At 41.3% G+C, this 23,298-nt stretch overlaps 1 protein-coding gene across 3 annotated transcripts in view; it reads left to right on the forward strand.

Moving 5' to 3' along the window:
• ATM (ATM serine/threonine kinase) overlaps positions 1–23,298 on the forward strand; it is a 3,174,581-nt gene that overhangs the window by 2,461,518 nt on the left and 689,765 nt on the right. For all 3 annotated transcript variants that reach the window (XM_044072618.1, XM_044072619.1, XM_044072620.1), the window contains one exon: positions 21,645–21,764. In XM_044072618.1, coding sequence (XP_043928553.1) covers positions 21,645–21,764 — 120 coding nt within the window. The remainder of the gene's footprint in view (positions 1–21,644; positions 21,765–23,298) is intronic.

Here is a 23,298-nt window from a genome sequence, read left to right on the forward strand (position 1 = left end):
TTTTTGCATTACCAGTTCTTTGCACTGCCCTTTGGCTTATCTACTGCGCCCAGGGTCTTCACAAAGTGCCTGGCACTAGTAATTGCATTTTGCAGACAAAGAAACATTCAAATTTATCCTTATCTGGACGATTGTCTAATTCAGGCAGAAAACAAGGACACTCTCTTACAACATCTGGCATTTGTGAAAAGGCTTCTAACATGCTTAGGGTACACCATAAATGAAAAGAAATCACAACTGGTGCCCTCTCAAATAATTACATTCCTGGGTGCCAGCTTGAATACAACTGCCCAGATGGCTTACCTCTCACCAGACAAACAAATGCAATTGATGACATACTTCAAACAAGTGGCCACAGAAACCCAGCTATCTGCAAGACAAATTCTGCAGGCTGTGGGGTTCATGGCTTCCTGCATTCTACTAATTCCATATGCAAGACTGCATATGAGGAAACTTCAGTGGTAACTAAAAAGCTTATGGAGTCAACATTGTCACAGCCTGGAAACAATGATTCCTATTATTCCTTGCCTGCAACAGTAGTTCCTATGGTGGGCAGAGGCCTGTCACCAAAACAAGGGACTGTCGTTCATTCCATCCCCTGCCACCCAAACCCTGGCTGCAGACTCATCAGATTATGCTTGGGGGGGCCCATCTGGCAGACAGATGCATTCAGGGCGAATGGAGCCCAAATCAAATGCAACTACATATCAACCAGAAAGAAATGCTAGCTGTACAGAATGCTCTGACAGCCTTCAAGGACTTTCTTCATCCAGGACAACTACTGATAAAGACGGACAACACCACAGTTATGTGGTACATAAACAAGCAGGGGGGTACCCACTCCTGCCCCCTTTGCAGACTAGCCATGGCTTTGTGGAACACAGCCTTGACTTACCAAATACATCTACAAGCTCAATTCCTGCCAGGAAAGCAAAATACTCTAGCAGATGAACTAAGCAGAAATCTTATGGACCCACACGAATGGAAACTGGATCCACAAATCTTCAGCATGTTGACACGAAGATGGGGGAGCCCAGACATAGATCTTTTTACCTCTCCCCAAAACTATCAGTTGGACAAATTCTGCACAAGAACTCATCACAAAAAAGCTTGGAAAGTGGATGCTCTATCCTTCATCTGGAAAAGCCTGTCAGTCTATGCCTTTCCCCTCTGTCTCTGCTCTCCAAGGTTTTACTAAAAGTCAGGCAGGAAAAAACGAAAATGATTCTGATTTCTCCAGACTTGCCTCGACAACACTGGTACCCGCTTCTATGCAATATGTCACACCTTCCTCCGTGGTACCTGCCTCAGACACCTTACCTACTGTCTCAGCAGAACTATCAAATTCTGCACACTCAGCTCCAAACTCTGAATCTTGCAGCATGGCTAATCAACTAATTTCACCAGTCACATCTCTCAGTAAACCTGTGATGGATGTCATTTTGGAGGCTAGAAGGCGTAGTACACGAAAATCTTATGCTGATAAATAGAAAAGATTCTGGAACCAACCACGAGGAATAAACACAGCAATACCCAATATTCCTCAGATTCTGCAATATTTAACTGAGATGCTTCACAGGGGCCTATCTTTTTCTTCTATAAAAATCCATGCCTCGGCCATTTCGGCTGATTACAACACAGAGCCTCCTCTCTTTTCTCATCCCCTGCTAAAGCAGTACCTCAGAGGGGCAAAAAATTTGAAATCTTATGGACCCACACAAATGGAAACTGGATCCACAAATCTTCAGCATGTTGACACGAAGATGGGGGAGCCCAGACATAGATCTTTTTACCTCTTCCCCAAAACTATCAGTTGGACAAATTCTGCACAAGAACTCATCACAAAAAAGCTTGTAAAGTGGATGCTCTATCCTTCATCTGGAAAAACCTGTCGGTCTATGCCTTTCCCCTCTGTCTCTGCTCTCCAAGGTTTTACTAAAAGTCAGGCAGGAAAAAACGAAAATGATTCTGATTTCTCCAGACTTGCCTCGACAACACTGGTACCCGCTTCTATGCAATATGTCACACCTTCCTCCGTGGTACCTGCCTCAGACACCTTACCTACTGTCTCAGCAGAACTATCAAATTCTGCACACTCAGCTCCAAACTCTGAATCTTGCAGCATGGCTAATCAACTAATTTCACCAGTCACATCTCTCAGTAAACCTGTGATGGATGTCATTTTGGAGGCTAGAAGGCCTAGTACAAGAAAATCTTATGCTGATAAATAGAAAAGATTCTGGAACCAAGCACGAGGAATAAACACAGCAATACCCAATATTCCTCAGATTCTGCAATATTTAACTGAGATGCTTCACAGGGGCCTATCTTTTTCTTCTATAAAAATCCATGCCTCAGCCATTTCGGCTGATTACAACACAGAGCCTCCTCTCTTTTCTCATCCCCTGCTAAAGCAGTACCTCAGAGGGGCAAAAAATTTGAGACCTCCCAGGAGAGCACCATCTCCTGCATGGGACCTCAATTTTGTGCTGGAAAAACTCACTCTACCTCCTTTTGAACCAGCTGCTACTGCAGACATAAAATTTCTCTCTTGGAAGACAGCTTTTCTTTTAGCAGTCACTTCAGCTAGAAGGATTTCAGAACTACAGGCTCTCATGGCAATGGAGCCTTTCATTATCTTTTATCCGGACAGGGTGGCCCTCAGGACCATTCCATCCTTTATGCCTAAGGTGGTATCCAGTGTGGCTCTTAATCAGACCATTCATCTGCCAACTTTTTTCCCAAATCCACAGAACAAGGTGGAGCAGATTCTGCATTCATTGGATGTACACAGACAACTAAGATTCTATTTAAACAGGACAAAATCTCTAAGAAAATCTGAGCAACTACTGGTGGCATTTGTTGCAGGGGCAGAGGGAAAGGCTATTTCAAAGCAGACTATTTCAAAATGGATAAGCCATTGTATTAGTTTCTGCTACATGCACCATGGTAAACTTGTCCCCAAGGGGATCAGATCCCATTCCACCAGGGCTGCATCTGCTTCTGCAGATTTTCTCAGAGGGGTTCCAACCAGAGACATTCTAGAAGCTGCTACTTGGAGCTCAGTTCATACATTCACCAAACATTACCATTTACCTCTCTTTTCTAAATCCAGAGCAAGCTTTGCCACTGCTGTATAATTCCATCCTCCCAACCATAGCTTTGGGATTCTACCCAAATGTAATGACTGCAACAGTGAAACACAAAGAACATAGTAGAGTTGTGTACACTTGCCATAAATGTAGATGTTCGAGTGTATTCACTGTTGCAGTCCTGGTTACCCACCCGCCAGCCCCCTATTTCTCTCTTATTATACCTCTTCTTTCCTTTACTCTGCTCAAAAGCCTTTTTGGTGTATTAGTTGGAGGTATATTTTTTTGTGTTCCAAATTACATGCATATATATATATATATATATATATATAGCGGCACCTGACATGTGGGGCAAGAAAAACTGATTAAAATGGCGTCGTGGAAGAAGAGAGAGCAACCGACGCAGGACCAAAAACTTTGCTATTCAGGCCGACTGAGGGCAACCTGCCAGCAGATTACCCAAATGTAATGACTGCAACAGTAAATACACTCGAACATCTACATTTATGGTAAGTGTACACAACTGTACTCTCTCCAGTATAATGCCCAACAGTGAGCACATTTGCATGACTTCAACTGTAGTATAGTCATTAATCATAAGCAGAAACTTTCTGATTGACTCAATACCGTACAAATTCGGTATGACTGTAAATAAACTCTATACATCCATCATTACCAATCTTATTCCCTCTAAGGAGTTATTATGTTGACAATATCCAGAAAGGGTCATCAGAAAATATTCTGTATGTCTGAGAGCTGTTACTGTTTTTAGTGACTTTACAAGTGCATTGGAATTTTAATAAATATATTTTGCTGTGGTATTATCTCTTGTTTTCCTACAATTGGATTTGTTTTTTTCAGGAGTAATTTGCTGCCTTATTTGGACTTATTTGTTCATTTGCTTCTTTGTGGATATGAAAGGAACCATATAAGCCGAACTAACTCCTAAAAGATCTGACAAATCTTTGTTTGCTCCTAAAGTCTGGTCTTATTGAAGCAAAGGCCCTGCAGTAGATTCTATGGTAGTGGCTACACCCACCAAGAAAGAATTCATAGAGGAGACTTCTTCTGTCCTTCCACCAAACAGGGAGTCTCAGGCATTGGACAGATTTGGGAAACATGTGTAGGCCTCATCTATTTTTTGAGAGCACTAAATTACTTGGCCAAGAAGATTGCCAAGTCTCTCCCCAGTGACCCTTTCTGCAAATCAGAGGAAATCTGTTGAGTCACAGTTGGTGACCTTTCAGTCTTTATCTAATACCTCCAATGCCATTGATGGTGCATCTAGAGTGGATGGCATAGGCATTACCATCAGGAGACATGCCTGGATATGGCTATGTCCCTTTGCGGAACATTTCAAGATGTCCTTATCAATGCCCCATATGATGGATCAACATTTTCTGTTCAAAACTTAAAGAAACTATTTCTAGGAGTGATAAAGATCGCAAATCCCTATCTGCAGTAGGAGTCATATTCCCTGCCATTCAGTGGATTTTCTGCAGAAACCAGAAGGGAGTGAGGAGTATTTGGTTTGATAAATCACAGAGATTTAGTTCCAACACTTGCAGAGAAAGAGTCCCATGAGGCAGAGGGAGAAACTCTTATAATAGTCATCATGCCAGTGGCAGAGGTGATCTGTAAAGTCAGGCTTTCAGGGGACCTTTCCAGAACTCCTGAATGGTTGTCTGACTGCCACACTCTGGAGGCATTTGGGGGGGTACTTAATTTTGCACCCAACAATCTAGACATCAGTCACTCAAGACAAATGGGTACAAAGGATCATTAGCAGAGGCTGTCTCATTCATTTTCACACTCCCCCTTCTCCACTGAAGAGACTTCTCAGTGTGTCATGCTCTCAAAGGGAAGCAGCAGCTTCCAAGATAATGAAACTCCTAAGAAATTGAATCATCTAAGAGGTACAGCCAGACTTTACCAGAGATAATCTGGAATTTACTTAAGATTGTTTTTAGTGCCAAAGAAAACTGGAGCATAAACCCTATTCTGGACATGAGCTGCCTGAAAAAATTTTTAAAACAAAGTTCTGGATGATCATGGTACAGTCCATTCTTTATTTATTGAGAAAGAATGCCTGGATGTGCTCAATAGAACACCATGATGTGTACTACCGAATAAAGATGGACAGACGCTCCAGAAATTATATTCACTTCCAACTGTTAGCCAGTCATTTTGAGTTCAAAGCTGTGCCCTTTGCCCTCAGCACAGCCCCCTGGGTGTTTTTACCAAATGCATGGCAGTAGTGCCAGCTCAGTTACAACTGCAGGGATGCTGGTATTCCCATATTTGGACAACTGGCTCATCACAGCTTCTACCATGAATCTACTCATTCAAGCCAGAGACTCTTTGCTACAGCTGTGTACAGAATTGGGGATCACAGTAAACCTGAAGAAATCCAAACCACAACTGGTGCAGTTGATAAAATTTACTGGAGCTTTCGTGAACACAAAGTTCCAAATAGCAAAACTTCCACAGACAAGGGTTTCATCACGTCAATAATCCCAGCATATTTTATCTCATCAGAAGCCACCAGCAAAGTTGATTTTCTGATTTTTGGGTTCCATGGCTGCTTCTATCACTTTAGTCCCTCTGGCCAGATGCTGTTCGCGAGTATTTCAGTGGAAACTGGCAGTTCAATGGTCACTCACAAAACACTCCGTCTCTTATATAGTCTCACGGATGACAGTTTGCAGAACTCACATACCGTGAGTCTCCTCATGTACTACAAGGACAACCCTTTATTCCTCCTTCTCCCTAAACCACAGTGACTACAGATATTTCCCACTTGGGGACGGGGTACATTACCTGGAATAGACTGTCCAAATGCACATGGTCCCAGACAGAGGCCATTCTACACGTCAGTGTATTAGAGATGAAAGCAGTTCTTGTAGTGTTGCAGGGATGTCAGGCCGTCTCCTGTTAGGTGTGATGTCTGTCCTGACAGCCAACATGGCAGTTGTTTGGTCTATTAACAAGTAGGAAGGAACTATATCTTATCTGTTGTGTTGAGAGGCCATAAGGGTGTGGCAGTGGACAATGTCTTCTCCACTTTCTAATTGCAGTGCATATTCCAGGAAAATCTAATATCCTTGTGGACAGGTTGAGCAGATCTGTTCTTCTCCCTCATGAGTGGTCCCTCAGTCTGATAATAGCTCAGCTGTTTTTCAGCCATTTGGGCTGGCCTTGTTGCAGTCTTTTTGCCTCTTCCACATCACTAAATGTAGCCAGTTCTTTGCATTAATTCTCCCAGAGTGGGAGTGATCCAGGAACACTCCCATGCACAACTGCCCTCCCGGACTCCTTTATGCTTTTCTTCCTACTGCTCTAATCCCAATGTTTTTACAGAAAGCAAGGGAGATAAAGACCACAGTTATCTTCATAGTCTCTTTATGGCCTCGACAGGTGTGGTTTCCCTTCCTCTGGAATCATGTAGTACACTCTCCCTTGATGCTAGGCTCAGACTCAGATTTTATTTCCCATTCATTGGGGGTAGGCTCATGTGAACATTCACTCCTTAAAGCTGACTGGATGGTTTCTCCAGTTCCAGTGATGATTCAACAGTACATGTTTTCCTCTTCAGTCATTCACATTTTGTCTTCTTCCCAGAAATCTTCCACCAGAAAAGTCTACGGAAGAAAGTGGAAAGGGTTCTCCATTTGAGTGCCTGAAAATAACATTGACCCCTTTTTAGCTCCCCTGTCCGCTACTTTTGATTTTCTCCCCCTTCTTTTTCAGAATAGAACTAACTGTTCAGTCATCCTGTTTTCACAATGGTGAAAATCCTACACCGTTAACTTCTCTTAACCTGTCTATGGCTTTTCTCAGAGAAACTTTTCATCTGATGTTGTCAATCTTCATTTGTGCTTGACGTATGGGACTCGTTTCCGAGTCTAGGAACCGGCTCAGCTGTTAAAAGAGATCACACAAATCAAAAACTCCTAAGCCGAGTGCCTACCCGGAATGCCTCTCTAAATTAACCCAGATTTTGTTTGCCGCTGTTCTCGTAAAGATGCGTCAGTTGAACTCTCCTTAAGCGAAGTGAAAATTTTATTATTTCTTCTACCACTATTAAAGATTTTCTAAAGCCTTTCTTCTCCTACCCAGTTAACTTACTTATATCCTTTTCTTGTAGTTTTTCTCTTAATTGCTTCTTTGAGTGAGTGCACTATCCCCTTTTTACCTTCCATGTGGTATCTGTCCTACCATTGCTGGTAGCGCTATCCCTTTCTTCTACCTCTGGTAGTTTTTTGGCTTACCATCATTGGTAGCCCTTCTCTCTTTCCTCTCTTCTGTGTGTGTGTGTGTGTGTGTGTGTGTGTGTGTGTGTGTGGCTTTATAGCATGAGTGTTTCTGCCATTGATACTTTTTCTCAATCAACATGGCAGATAAGAGCAAGAGTACAACTGGTTTCAAACAATGCTGCTCTTGTGGCAGAAAAATGCCAAATTCAGATGGACATTCTATTGTTTATTTCTTGGCTCTGGCGCACTTACAACAGTGTGATATTTGTCAAGCAAGTTACTGGGCCCTTGTAGAGAGGAAAAGTAAACCTCACCACAGAAATAAATAGGATGTGCTGGAGGGATAGATTCCCCTCCCAGAGACTTCCCATGCTCTGGAACAAGATTCCAATCTACATTAGGCAGAGCTCCTCTCTAACACTCTTCAAGAGAAACCTTGACGAGTGGTTGGGAAATAGAAAGTTTACCCCAGGGATCACTTCCCTGTGCCTCTGTCCAGCACAGCCATTGAACTAATCTAAGGGGGCGGCGAAAGCCATCTCAATTCCGACTAGGCTTATAAATGCCTTCGGGCAGATAGCCTAGTACCTATCTATGAACCTAAGATCTGATAAAAACGTCCTTTGAGGAGGCCTCGTCTGGTCGGCCTTGAACTGCAAAATCTGAGGTGTCTTCTCCATCATCACCCTCTTCCCATTCCTCAAAAACTGAGCATGCTTAAGAGGAGTCTCTTGGTGCCAGCATCCCCTTCAGCTTCGGCACATAAGAAATCTAAACCTTCAGCTCCCACAGCTTCTGTGGAATCGAAGGTGGATACCAAAAAACCTACAAAACAGTCTTCCTCAGTTCGTAGTGACTACGTTGTCACCTCAAGTTTCAGTTCTGTCCACCTTGGTGCCAACTTTTCAAGTCACTTCTCCTTCCTTGGAGGCGGTTACGGTGCCAGCAATATTTTTGGAACCACTTCCCTCCCCAGAACCATTAACCCAGGAACCATGATTTCCTTTGATTCCTAGAACCAGGTATTCTCCATCGATAGAGTCCTTTGTGGGGCAACTGCCAAGCCCCTTTTTAGAGAGGCCAGAATCTCTTTCAGCCATTTTGGTCTGTTCTTCTAGGAGTCTCACAGAAGTCAATGTCGTGAGGTTCGTGGATCAGCTGCTCATGAAGAGGGTTCTTTCCACTTTTTCCCAGGCTTTACTCCCTTGTGGAGATGAGCCCTTTTCTCCAAAGACTCCACCAGATGTTTCTCCTCTAGCCACCACTACAGTTTTAGAGACCTTAGCTCCGACTTCCCCGGTTCTGGCTCTCCTGGTGCCAAAAGCTCTCATGTCTTTAGCCCCAGTCTCTGCCCTGAGTTCCTCAACTTCTTCAGAACCGATGGACTCCTGGGGTTGTAGCTTCATGATGCCATTTGTGGGCTCTTCCTTGGCTATTACCTTGATGGTGGTTTCCTCAGAGCGGGGTGGGACCACGGTTCTGAGGTTGTCCTTTCTGGTTCTGGGCTCCCATTGTTCTTCGGGGGGGGGCCTGCCTTTAAAGTTATGGAGAGGGCATTGTCCTCTGCAGGCTCCCAGCTGGTTTCTTCCCCATCGGAATTTGTTCCCGGGATTCCCACTGGTCCAGAGCTTCCAGCAAACTCCATGCTTGGACAGTGAGCACTGAAGCTGCAGGACACCCCCATACAGGGCCCTGCCTCTTCTGATTCCTCCAAAGAAGCTCCCACTGAGGAGGTGCCTTGAAAGAGATAGTGTAAGAGGAAACACCTTGATTCCCTGGAAGAATCTGTCACAGAAGACATGGACTTCGATGATGGGGAGGGTTCCCCCGGTCACCCCCAGAAGACATCTCCTTTGGAAACATTCTTGAAATATTATCCTCAGAGGACTCTGTGTACTCACCAGCATTTGGTGCTTGCCCATCTACCTCTTGGGTGACCCCGCTGGCTGACGATCTTATTAAACTGGTCGCCCAGCACGCATGGAAGGCCCCTGATTCTATAGAACCAATTCCCAGGAGACCAGATAAAATCCTTTCAGCTCTAGAAGACCATCAGCACTGGGCCAAAGGTTTAGTAGTAGATGCCATGATGGTTGCAGCAGCCACAAGGAAGGAACTAGCAGAAGAAAGTTCCACTGTTCATCCCACTAACCAAAAGTTCCACTGTTCATCCTCCTAACCAAGAGTCTAGGGTGAAGGACAGATTTGAGAATAGGGTCTATGCTTCTTCGACCTTTGCCTTGTGGTCGTTGAACTTCATTGCACACTTCACTGGACTTCAGAGGGATCTGATCAAATAGCTCTCAGATACCCTCGCTCGAGCTGTATCTGATGAGGTCCAGGGTAAATTAGCCTCCCAGCTTGCCACCCTGTTGTCTGTCTCTAATTCTTCCATGAGGCTTATTGCACATGCAGCCAAAGGGATGACTAGAGCAATGCCTGGATGTGCTTGTGTGAGTTTGTAGTGCCATTCAGGTCAGTGCTCCGTTTGACAGATCTTCCCTTTTTGGCTCAAAAATTAAAGATACCTTAGCCAGGTGTGAAAAAGATGGAAAAACCCTATCTGCCGTGGGCGTATGTTTTTCTGCTCCCCAACACCTTTATTCCAGGAAACAGAGAAACAGGCAAATGTGGTTAAAAAAAAAAACTATGAGCCTTTCCAGGACACAAGTGGTAATGACTCCCCTGGGGGCAGAGGGGGGGAGCAGAGGTGGCCTTCAAAATCAGGGTTTCAGAGATTCCTTCTTAGGGAGGCCCGATTGCTTGCTTCTGGAGGCAGTTGGGGGAAGACTTTCCTTGCACTCACTAGCCTGGCAAAAGATAACCACAAATGCTTGGGTGTTAAGGATCATTACCATAGGTTACTATATTAATTTCAGCTTACCGCAAAACCAGGAAGAAGGATCCTTGATGTTCCACCCAATCAGAGGGATCAGGCAACCCTGGAAATTCAAAAGCTGATAGAAAAAAAGAGTTATCCAAGAAGTCCTGCCAGACCAGATAGGATCCAGATTTTAAAACACTCAAAGAAAATATACCTAGGAGTCAAATCCAGAGATAGTAACGTGAAACTGAATATAAACAAAACCTAAGCTCTGGAACCATGAGTAGCTGCAACAATACTCCTTTATTCACTGGAACAATATGTCAGTATTCGCAAGTTAAACTTTCGCAGAAACAAACTGCTTCATCAGGCATCAAGATACAAAATTAATAAAACTCCTTATATATCAAGCAAATTACTGGCACAGCAATAAAACAATTAATCAATTATCCAACATCCAATAAGAACAATATTATGCCAAAAATATTGCAATGAATGTAATATAATTAAAAATTGTAATTAAAAGCAGATATTTTATAGTATTTTGTTTCTCTTGTCGTGAAGAACTGGTTTTAAACTAAAGAAATCATTCAGTCCTGGTGTGCTTAAAGCATCAAAATGCAAAATCCATTTACATTCTTCTATTTCTGTGTTTTTCTTATTTCCCCCTCGAATATTCACTAAAACAGTATATAAAATCAGAATATAAGGAGTTTTATTCATTTTGAATCTTGATGTCTGATGAAGCAGTTTGTTTCTGCGAAAAAAGAATGTATTACATTTGTCTACAACAAGAAAAAACACCAACTGACAGCCCCAGTTAAAGCACACTCCACAAGGGCCATTGCCACTTCTGCCGTCGTCCACCGTAAGGCTTCCATGGATGACATATGTGCAGCCGTGACATGGGCTTCTCCACATACTTTTATTACTCATTACAAAGTGGATTTGGAGAAGAGCGTCATTTGGTTCTATGGTTCTCAGGAATATCCTTCTATAAGATCTCCCAAGATACAAGGTAGCTGGGGACTCTGTCCCTTACATCAAGGATAAATGAAGATTGACAACATCAGATAAAGGAGTTATATACTCACCATAATGCTCCATCTGTGTTGTCGATCTTCATTTATTCTTGACAACCCACCCTCCTTTCCCCTCCTTCAGACACCTTGAGGAACGGATCTTAGTCCTGGTTATTTGTTTCTTCATGTATGACCTTGGACATAGCCTCTTCAATGGTTATAGTATTACCTTTCCTGGTCTTTCCTTACAGCTGTAAACTCAATCTCAGGTAATTTAGAGAGAGGCATTCTGGGTAGGGACTTGCCTCAGGAGTTTTTGGTTCGCGCGAGCTGTTGTAATGGCCAAGCCGGTTTTGAGACTCGGAACCATGTCTCATATGTCAAGGATAAATGATGATTGACAACACAAATGAAACGTTATGGTGAGTACATAACTTCTTTTTTTTTTTTGCATCCTTTACTCAGAGATCCATTTCCTCCATGGTATGTTGCTATTTTGTTACAAGCATTAACAGCCCCTCCTTTCAAATCTGCTGCCAAAGTTGATCTAAATTTCTTATTGTGGTCAGCCTTATTTTTGGTTGCTGCTGCTTCTGCCAGGAGAATTTCCAAACTTCATGTTTTGTCTTCAAAACTTCCTTATTTGATTTTTCACAATGACAAAGTGACTGTGAAGACCAGGGCCTGTTAGCTTCATAAGGTGGCTTCTGAATTGTCCATGAGTCAGCCCATAAATCTAGTGTTCTTCCCAAATTTATTGAACCAAGGTGAATATACATTATATTTACTAGATGTTCATCAGCAATTACGTTTTTATTTGCATTGAACAAAACCCTTTAGAAAATCTGACCAATTATTTCTCTCATTTTAGCTGCTAAGCTGGGTAAACAAGTGTCCAAATTCATCCTCTCACATTAGCTTTCTGAATGGATATCTTATGTTTATCAAGAGAGAGGATTGACACTTTCCTCAGTACCAAAAGCTTATCCCACGAGATCGGTGGCTGCATCTATAGCTTTTTACTGATTAGTGACATATGCTCTGTGGTACCTGGTCCAAGGTTCATACTTTTCATCTCACATTACAAATTGGGCATAGAATACAGATCAGATTTCTCTTTTGGTTCGGCTGTGTTCTAAATATCCTTCCATAAGACCACCCAAGAGATTACGTTAATGGGGACTTTGTCCCACACTTTGAGGAACATACAGAAAAAACAATATCAGATACAAAAGTTATGTACTTAACCATAAAAAAAAGATCTGCGTTGTCTGGTTCTGTCCTTGGTCAACTACCCTCATTTCTTTCTAACTTATTATGGGCAAACTTGATCTGATATACAGGGATTATGGGTAAGGGAAGGAGCCTGAGCACCAGATCCAAAAGTTTGAGAGCGGCCGAAGTCTGATCTGAGACCCACACATTGAGGGAAGACAGAAACAGACAACACAGGTCTATTATTATGGAAAGTATGTAACTTTCATTTATAGTAAGTAGGTGGTCATGCATCAGTTTTGAAGGTTGTAAAGGACAGGTCCTTGTGGCAGATTTGTTTTAGTTTGTTCTTGAAATTGCAAAGTTTGCTTGTATGTTTAATGGGTTAGTGGATAGTGTTGTATGAGTGGGCTACATAGCTGGAATGGAGAGACGTTCTTTCCATATGTACTTCTGGTGATTGTGCTGCAGGCACTAAGATATGGCCTCTGCATGATGACCATGTTGAGTGATGGAACTGTCTTTGTTAAAATAGACTATTGGTGAACAGGTTATCACTTGATAACATTTCTAAAAACTACATGTATAACAAATTATCATTCAGTATGTGTTCAGCACCACCTTTTTTTTCAAAGAAAAATGGAAAAGTTATTCAGGGTTTTGAATATAATTCAGTGATTTACTGATTACTGCAATGACAGAAGTTATAAACATAGGATCATAGGAGGTTACTAGGCTATTGGCCCTGAGGCCCTTATAAGCCTACCCAAGAGTTTAGCCCATGTTTAGACATATCAGCACCCGATGCCCCTGCCCAGCAGGGACATGGGTGGAATACCAGGGGTATATTTTCTGTTTCCCATCCAGTTATCCAGATTGCACTAAAAAGTGTAAAGAGGTACTCTGCTTGATGTGGAGAGGGAGTCTATTCCATAGATGGTGAAGTCTCTGGGACACAAATCTGTCCCGCCAGCAAGTCTTTTTGATGTCACAGACCAGGTTGAGGCCATGCATGCAGGTTACTCAAGTAGACCCTGACTTGTGGATATGCAGCAGTCCCATCAAGGTGGGGTCCGTGATCGCCTTGTATGCCAGAAAGAAGTCACCTCCAAGGAGTCTGTATGAAACTGAGTAGAGGGATAGGGCTTTTAGCCTATTTGTGTATGGTAGATGTTTGAGGCCCTGGATTCTCCTGGTGAGGAACTTCTGTGGTCTTTCCAGCTGCTGCATGTGCTTTAGGAGATACATGCCGAAAGGGGCATTGTACTCAATAATGGGCCTTATAAGGGAAGAATACAGGGATGTTATGACCTCCTTGTCCCTGGATGAGATACCCTTACTTATGAGGTGCGCCATGTAGAAGGCTTTCCATGCAATGGAAGCAACATGGTGGTCAAAAGTTAGGTTGCTATCAACCTGGGTGCCCAAATCCCTCATGACTGATTGAGTGCTTAGGATAGTGTTATTAATGTGATAATTTATGGGGACGTCACTCTCCCCAAAGGGGATGATGATGCATTTTTTGGTATTCAGCTTGAGGCCATGTTTCTGGCACCAGTCATTTGTATGAGTGAGACCCTCTTGGGGGATGTTCACATCAGTAGGGGACTTGATGACAGCACCCAGCTTGCAGTCATCTGCAGACTTGGTCAGTCATAGCCCACTGCTTTTGGCCTGCACCACAGAAAAGTATATCCCAAATAACAGAGGCCCCAAGACCAAACCCTGGGGTACGTTGCATGTTACAGCTCTGCTGCTTGAGGTGGCTTCCCCTATTTTGACTACGTGTGTTCTGTCAGTGACCCAGTTTGCTACCCATCTGATATATGGATTGATGCGTAGTTGAGAGAGTTTATCTATTATGCCCTAGTAGGGAATAGTGTCAAAGGCTTTGGCCAGGTCAAGGTAGGCGGTGTGCACCGTCTTCCCCTCATCCATGGCTTTGGTGACTGTCACAAATAAGTCGACCAAGTTTAGCAGACATGATCTCCCCTTGATGAAGCCAAACTGTGTGGTATCAAGTGTTTGGAGGTTGCCAATGTCCTTGTTAATGAAGTCCATGATAATCCGTTCCATGGCCTTGCAGATCAGGCTAGTTAGGCTGATGGGTCTATAATTATCTGGGTTAGTGGACGCTCCACCATTGTGTAAAGGGATGACAGTGGCTGTCCTTCACTCAGCTGGGATAAAGCCAGTACTCAGGCTTTGGTTGAATAGGGTGCCTAATGGTGCTGCAAGTTCCTGCCTGAGTTCACATAGGATGCAGCCTGGGATGCTATCGGGCCCCAAGGAGGCTGTATTCTCTGCCTTTGAGAGAGCAGTGATGACCTGTTCCCTAGTTATAAGGGAAAGTGGGCAAGGTACTGGGGATGTCCTGATTTACTGATGGGGGGACAGAGGGGTAAAGTTTTTGCTGCATCTGTCAGCCAGCAAGTTTGCTATATCTACAGCATTTGTGTATGTGGTGTCCTTGACCATCAGTTCTGAACAGATCTGGGTGCTTCGTTTGAGGTTGTAGACATAGGTGAAGAAGGCCTTATGATTGTCTGTAGTAGATGTGGCCAATTTGGGCTCGAAGTTTGCTTTGGAGAATTTCACTAGTGCTTTTATTTGCTCGTTTAGACTAAGGAGACATTTCTAACAATTGGGCACCTGCTTCTTCTTGGTCTTGGACAGCAGTTTTTTCCGTTTGTTATAGAGCTTATTTATTGTAGATGCCCACCAGGCAGGTTTACTCTTCCTTGCGGAGGATGATTTAGTCCTGTCTGGTATTCTTGATTACGTGCATCTATATAAATGCTTGTATAGTGCTTTGGTGCAGTTTTGGATACTGGTGCCAGTTCCTACAGAGGGGGAGGGGGCTGTGGAGCTATTTATACCATCTCTCAGGAGGCTGTAATCAGCTTTGGAGAAGTTTTCATGTCTGATCCTAGCTGGGGGGGGGACTTCAAAAGTGACTGCTTTGTGGTTGGATCTTACCAGGGAGGATGATACTATAGTGATGCTGCAGTGGTTACTCATGTTGGTTAATACCAAGTCCAAGATGTTATCACCCCTTGTGGGGGTATCGACTAGCTGTTCCAAGGCATTTGCATTGAAAAAAATCAAAGAATCTCTGGGCATTTGTGTTCTGGCATGAGTTCTTTCAATCTGTGTTTAGGAAGTTAAAGTCACCCAGGATCAGGGTGATAGATTCGAGCAGGTGCAAATAGGTGGATTGGGCATCTTAAGTCAGATTTGGGAGCCGGTGGATAGCCATGATTTGAATAGGGGTCATGTCAATGGTTAACTGCTGCTGGAGTGTCTCCTGGGCGTCATACTGTTTGACCAGCCTGGAGGTGTGTATGTCTTTAATGTATATTGAAACTCCACCTCCTTTGGCTTTACTGCCCACAGTTTGGGGTCTGACTGTATGATAGGATGAGTAACCACGTATGGCTGGGGTGCTCTCCGCAACTTTGAACCGGGTTTCTGTGACTGCACAGATGCATTTTCCAGGGTTAGGAATGCAGCTAGTATGTTACATAAAATATTGCAGAGATTGCAAGATTATGGACTCCGGTAAAAAAAAAAAATGATCTTGGTATTTGCACATTAAGTACATGGAGGAGGTGCTGAACAAGAAAGGAATATACCAATCCACAGGAAAGGGAAGAACATTTGTGCCCCCCCCCCCCACACACACGCACACACACACAGTTTATGCCTATCTAAAGTACAGTGTTAGACCAACTGAGGTGATTGCTGAAAGAAAATGTACCTTAGCAATGAAATTAAGTTGAGCAAACAGCTTTTAGGAAATGTAAGGAAATGTTGACTTGTGATAAAGTGCTGGTACATTATGATTAAGAATTACCAATGTCAGTTGCTTGTGATTCCTCGACGTATGACACAGGTGCAGTGATTCAGCTCTTCATACCTTCAATGTTTCTTGAGCACTGATAACACTTTTTCTTTTCATTGTCAAATTAAGAAGGAAACTTTCACTTTGATTTTTGAAGTAAAGAAATTCCATCAGTACCCTGAGGCAGAAATTTCATTTGTTCAGTGACATACACTTTTGTTATAATTTCTGTGGTATAAATGTTTGCCTACAATGATAGCAGCAAAAAAAAAAAAAATGCAGAGTTGGGGTATAAAATTGCTAGATAATTGCTCTTGAGTAGAATTTGTAAGAGTTATGTCATATTGCAGCTGCACTCTTAGAAATTCTTTACATAAAAGTTAAATGAAGCTATAAAAGTGGTCACAGGTTATGTGAAGGCTTTGAGCATTCCTGCTAAAGCTGAACTGATAGCACGTGCAACTAGCACAGATAAAGAATTTTCAAGCATTATGATTTTTGTTACGGACAGCTGGCCTGCAAAAGTAGAGAAGACTTTAAAAATGGTCCACAGGAGGAGATTTGTACTTTCAGTGATGGCAGGTAACTTAGAAATAGTTGTATATGAAGAATTCCCTACAGTTAACCCTAACATTATAAAAAAAAAAAAAAAAAAAAAAATACACTACCAAGAAAAGTTGTCAGGCAGCGAAAGATTGATGAAAAATTGAAACTATATACAAAAAAATGCATGCCATGCTAGATGGAACTGAAAATGCCTGAAGAGAGAGAATTACACCTGTGGAAGTTTCCAGATGGATTTTGGGTATGATTATATATTGATTTTTTTTTTTTAATGTTTTATTACTCGGGTTAGCCTACTGGACACAGGTGCCCATTTTGGGTGGTGGCCCAGGAAAACTTATTAAGTGACATGCAGAACCATTTTTGAATTTAAGAATCTAGCATATTCAGAATGGCTAAAATAATTTTTATGATGGAACTTACATCTTAGTAGATGATTAGTTGGTTTGCCTGGGCATACTCCTCTGGATTCAGAAACATTGTATGCACTTGTAGAAATATAGTGTGCATGCTGTGTTTAGTACACTAGCCTTTCATTGTTATGATTTATAAACATAGATCTCTGTAGTAATGAGGAGACAGACCACATTTATGAATTTGGTGCTCTGTGTTTCATGATATGTAGTGGGTTGGTGGCAACATCAAGTCTGTTCCTTGCTCCTCAGTCATGACAGAATGCAGTGTATAAAAGTTTCACCATGCATTGTCTTGACTGTGCGGTAAAGAACAGTAACATAATTATGCTAAAGTTGGGATCCGTTCACTGGCTATGATACTGCTGCATTTTTGCTGGTGTGGGGTCAGGAAGAGGTGTGTTTGTGGTAATAGCTATACTGCACCACTGGAGACAGTGAAACTGGTAGGGTTACTCCTGTGAAAGTGTTTTTCAGTACTTTTTTAATATATGTGCTGCTGTTGACCACTGAGGAGCATATCAGCAGAGAAGTGGGATCTGCTGTGTCAAATGCACCATATCAACTGTCGGTATTTGGTTAATGTCCTGTAATTTATGTACTTGGGGCCTGCTTGTATGCAGCTGCTGTAGTATGTCTGTCTTACAGTCAGACCTTGGGTGTGGGTTAGGGACCATTTCCTTAGGCATTCTATGCACAGAGTACTGTGGGTATACAGTGGGGTAAGTTTGTGTACAGCAGCTTAACCTCATTGTGTAGCTCCACACATAAATTGTAGAAAGCTTTGGTATGTGTGTCTAATGTGTACCTGCCCTGCTCCATGAGGCACAATCGTACTGCTTAACTGTCCAGAATTTTGCCCGATATTTTTGGTCTGTTCATCATAAAATTTTTGTAGGAGTTTTGGCGAATTGTTGAGGACTGAAGTCACTAAGTAATGACAGAGCTTTAAGTTTCGGACTTTATATGATTCAGAAAATACATGCTGATACAAAACCTGTTATTCTAGCAACTTTCTATGTTAATAAGAGCAATATTTAGTCTCTCTCTGATTTTGGGCCTTTATCCTCACAGTATCTTTGGATTTGTCCAGACTTCTTGCACTAATAGGATGATTGGTATGTGCACAATGATTATAAATCGTGTTCATCATCAACAGTAGAACCTGGTTTATGTCAGAAGAGGTTTGCTGTTTTGTTAAAAAAATGAAAACAAAATGAGTAATCCATTCGAGTAGTGCACCAAGACACCCAACAGGCAGTGGAAGGTTTGTACAAACTTCCAAGACAGACATAAAGAAATGATCAAATACCACATTGAAAACTGATGATAAAAATTGGCATTTTCTTTCATAGGTTGGTACTAGGCTTTCTGCCCGAGGGCATTTATAAGCCTAGCCCAGAGTGTGTCGGCTTTTGCCGCCCCATTGATTAATTAACTGATCCTCTGTCAAGCAGAGCTAATGAAGTGATCCCAGGGGTGTATTTTCTGTTACCCATCCAATCGTCAAGGTTTCTCTTGAAGAGTGTTAGTGAGGGGCTCTGCCTAATGTAGTTTGGAATTTTGTTCCAAAGCATGGGGAGTCTCTGTGACAGGAATCTGTCCCTCCAGCATGTTCTGTTTATTGTTGTGGCGAGGTTTAGCTCAGTAGAGTGCGTGGCTCGCAATGACTTGGATTTCTTTAGGTGGAGCATGTCCATCAATTCTGAGTTGGACATGGTTTTGTAAGTCCGGCAGAGATCACCTCTGAGTAAGCGATATGCCACTGAGTACAGTCGGAGTTTTTTCAGTCGGACTGCATAGGACATATGTTTGAGGCCAGTAATCCTCTTGGTGAGGTACTTTTGTGATCTTTCCAGCTGTTGGAAGTGTCTTGTGAGGTACTTCCCAAATGGGGCATTGTACTCTATGATGGGTCTGATAAGTAACTGGTAGAGAGGCACTATAACCTCTCTATTTCTAGATGCGAACCCTTTAGTAATTAGATGGGCCACATAGAAGGATTTCCTAACTACTTTGGCAATATGATTGTCAAAGGAGATATTACTATCTACCTGGGTCCCCAAATCTCTTATTACCTCTTCTGTATTAAGGGGGCTGCCACCTATGTGGTAATTTGTGGGTGTTTTGTTTTTCCCAAATGGGATGACTGTGCATTTTTTGGCATTTAGCTTGAGGCCATGACTTTGACACCAGGTGTCCGTTTTAGTAAGGCCCTTTTAAGCTTCTTTCCCTTTCCACTATTTACTACCTTCCTACTACTTAGCAATGTCTGTAAGTTATATTATAGATTCTGTTTAACATTTAAATAATGTGTAGTGCTAGTTGAATTATCCTTTTATTTTTGTCCTTGTAAGCCACACTTACTTTCTACTGTTTAAATATTGTTCTAATGTATTAATCTCTGTTGAATATGCTGTGGAGCTTTTCTCCCTGGGACTCTGCTGAGAACGGGCCATTCAGCCTAGTCAGACTTACCCAGTAAAAAATGGAAATAAAATAAATAAATAAATACATAAATTGGATCGACTTGGAAATTTGGAAGTAGAGGCAGTCAAATGCAGAACTGTTATGCATTGGATGTATCAGAATCTTCTTGGACCTGATAAAACTGAGTTTGAGTGAAACTGTTTGAAAGAAACAGTACTTGGAAAAGCAATGGTCTAACAAATATTCTGATACTACGTAGGGAGGTCCTAAGTGGATTCCAGGTATTGCTGTGGGCAAACTATCTCTTGTTTCTTACTGACTTTAAGGAAATGCTTGTGGCATTTCTTGTAAGATACGCTCTATCCAGTCCATTTGAAATTAAACCTTCAATGGTTAAGGGACACTCCTGAAGAAAAGAATGCCTTAATATTTAATAATACATTGTATTGTATTTGTATTCAACTGTGACTGTGTAGATAGGTGAGATCTTGAGAAGGAGTCAGTTCACAGTGTTGACCTGTTGACAAAACCCTTCACAAGAAACTGTCATAACAGTGAATGAGTCTGAAGTTTCATAAAGTTAGGAATTCTTACGTGATGTGAGAAAATCACATTTGGAAAATGCTTCATTTTTTTTTTTACTTTTTAACCAGCATGTACTGAAAGTTGTACAGAACATAAATATTGATCGCCTGTGTATAAGTTGTGAATTGACTACATTATTTCAATTACATTATGAAATGAATACTGAAATATCATTTTCTGTGGTAAATTTATTAAGTGTATTGGGCCTTAAGGGGGAGGCATATGTGATGAATTGAGCTGTACAAGACATTGCATAGATATAAAAGTTCACCATCGAAAGCACCTTCAGATTGTACTCTTGGTCTCCTGTGAACCATATATCTAAAAGATGGTTTATGTAATGGTAAAGGGACGGACTTGATAAGAGGTTAAATACTTTATTAGAGATGTACATCATTTTAAATCAGTTTTGTTGCATTTTGAGTTAAGTAGAAAGTTAAGTGTAAATATTTTGTATCCTTAGAAGATTTAGTTCGGTATTAGCTCAGTTAGGGTGACTGCATTTAAGTGGATTTACAAAAAGAAATTAAATTAATAATTCATTCCCCTCCCTTATTTGAAGGGAATAATATACTGTGCTGCTATGGTTTTCACCTATTTTCTGATAAATTTATTGCAATAAAATATGTGCATTTTAGTTTTTTTTCTGTTCTTTTTTAATTTTTACTGAAAATATTTGATGTAGCTCTCAGATTATTGCACAGAGCTCATAGCACTTCCATGTTATTTAACAATGCATCTTGTAAAGGTACGAGGATACCCTAGTACAGCTGTTCAGTGACAGTGGTCACCAATTAATGAGAATTACTTTTCATAAACTTACTAGAAAGTACAAAGATGATGATTATTTTATGGGGAAACTTGCAAGGTCATTGAGTAGTTCATGGATTTCGCTGACCTCTGACATAAAATTAAAACTCCTGTTCTTCTGTCTGTATACTTTTTCTTCTGAGTAGAGATGCTGTAGAAGCTGAGATGACTGCTTTTGGATTTACTGACATTTATCTTTTCAATATTTTGAAATATGAACAGGAGTTTTTCTTTACGTGTCGTCTCTTTCTGGTTTTAAAAAATAATCTGTGCTTATACTGTACGAAAGTGTGAATTCTTGAGTTTAAAATTGTGTTGTAAATCTATTTGACATTATTAAACATTAGAAGTTCTGAAGTAATAGTAGTACATGGAGTTTATTGTCTCTTATTTGCAGATTACGGAATTTTGTAGATTGTTACTTAGTGTTGTTTGGAATGAAGGTATACTGTTTTCAATTTCCTGAGGGAATGATTAGTTTTTAGCTTTACTGTCGAAGTGAAACAAAGCTGACAGATCCATTTGGGTGGTGAATTACATGTATTAAATGCTTTTGTTCTTAATCTTGTAACTTTAATTTCTTTTAAAGGTGGAGTATGATCCAAGCTTAGCACCAATGTATGCAGAATGTCTAAGGCTGTCTGGAATCTGGTTGGCAGAAACATGCTTAGAAAATCCTGGAATCATTATCCAAAGATATTTGGAAAAGGTATTGTTTGTTTACTTAGTAGTACTTAGTCTGTAGGATAAAAATTTTTTTTAAGAGATTTAGCCATATTTTCAGATGCCTGTAGGGAAGAGAAAGTGTACTTCAAGGCTCATCATAGTCTTGAGTGTTTACATTATTGAAACAAGAACATACTTCATCACCATCATCTAATTTCTACTCCCAGTCTGCTTAAAGATAATTTTGGATTATTAACAGAGAGTGACAATTCTTCAGATACCATGGGAGCAGTACTTAATATGCACTGTGTTATGACTAAAATAATTTAAAAAAAAAATCACTTTTACTTTTTTGCTTTGCTGTTTAATTTCTCCGGTTGTTTGGCAGGATGAGTTTTGTAAAACACTGGTCATCTGGACGTGATCTTATGTTAAGCATGTACCAACGTGCAGCTAGAGCCATTGTGAGGGGACCCCTTTCATGCTAATGGAACTTGGATAGCATCTTCTGTTACATTGTTATGATTATTTGGATTTAATAAATGAAGGCCATTGTTTGTCCTAAGAATGCCATTAAATTGGAGAATGTCCTTTTTTTGCATATGACCACTATTACACCAAACACAGTTTTTTCATAGGAGTCATACAAATTGCAAGGGAAATTAGTCTCGCAATCATTAACACCTTGCCAATACTCACATTCAGGCTGTAACCCCTTTCTTTAGGAGGGCTACGCCAGTCAGTCCTCGGGTAAATTTGTAAAGCCATCCAATCACCCAGCTTCTGTTGTTTGAATGGTGGTAACGTGCTGCACTGCTTCCTGTAGGGGAAGTTTATTCCAGAGATGGAGGAGATGCTAGATAATGAAACTGCCAGTCATTCTTGTTCTGTTTAGATTTAGGTCTGTCTTTCTGGTGTTTGTGGAGCTAGTAGAGTTGAGGTGGTACAGAAAATCTGGGTACAACAGGGTCTGTGATGGCATGGTAGGTGTAAGACATTGGTTGCCCATCGAGAGTACCTAAGATACTGAGTAATGGGATAGAGCTTCTTACCTCTTTTAGTAGCCCAAGGTCCTTAAACTCATAATCTTATTGATTATGAACATCTTGGGCTTCTGTAGTTGTTACATATGTGTGTTGTGGTACATTGTTGTACTCAGTGATTGGTTTGTACAGCACTGATTAGACCAATCATTGTTTTCTTCAATGATTGGTGTAATCCGGACTGAATATAAGGGAATGGCGACTTCTTTGGATCTGGAAGATATACCCTTGCCTAATAGTTGTACAGAATAGAAGAAATTTGAGTACAGTTGCTACATAATAATCAAAGGAGATGAAATTGTCAACCTACGTTCTAAGGTCCTTGACTACATTTTTGTTTTGTTGTAAGATACTGTATATAATATATAGTACGGGTGGGGTTGTTTGTTAAATACAATTGTCACTTTCGTGTTGGTGCGCGAATAAACGAGTCTTTGTGGGTTCTGTTTAAGCAGTTTTATTCTGTACAAACACATCACTGTAGAGGCTTATTGACTATGACTAAGTAACTTATATACAAACTGTCTACTGCTA

The sequence above is a fragment of the Protopterus annectens genome, chromosome 5.part0 (assembly GCF_019279795.1).
Source record: "Protopterus annectens isolate FY-2018-M chromosome 5.part0, PAN1.0, whole genome shotgun sequence".
Lineage (NCBI taxonomy): Eukaryota > Metazoa > Chordata > Ceratodontiformes > Protopteridae > Protopterus > Protopterus annectens.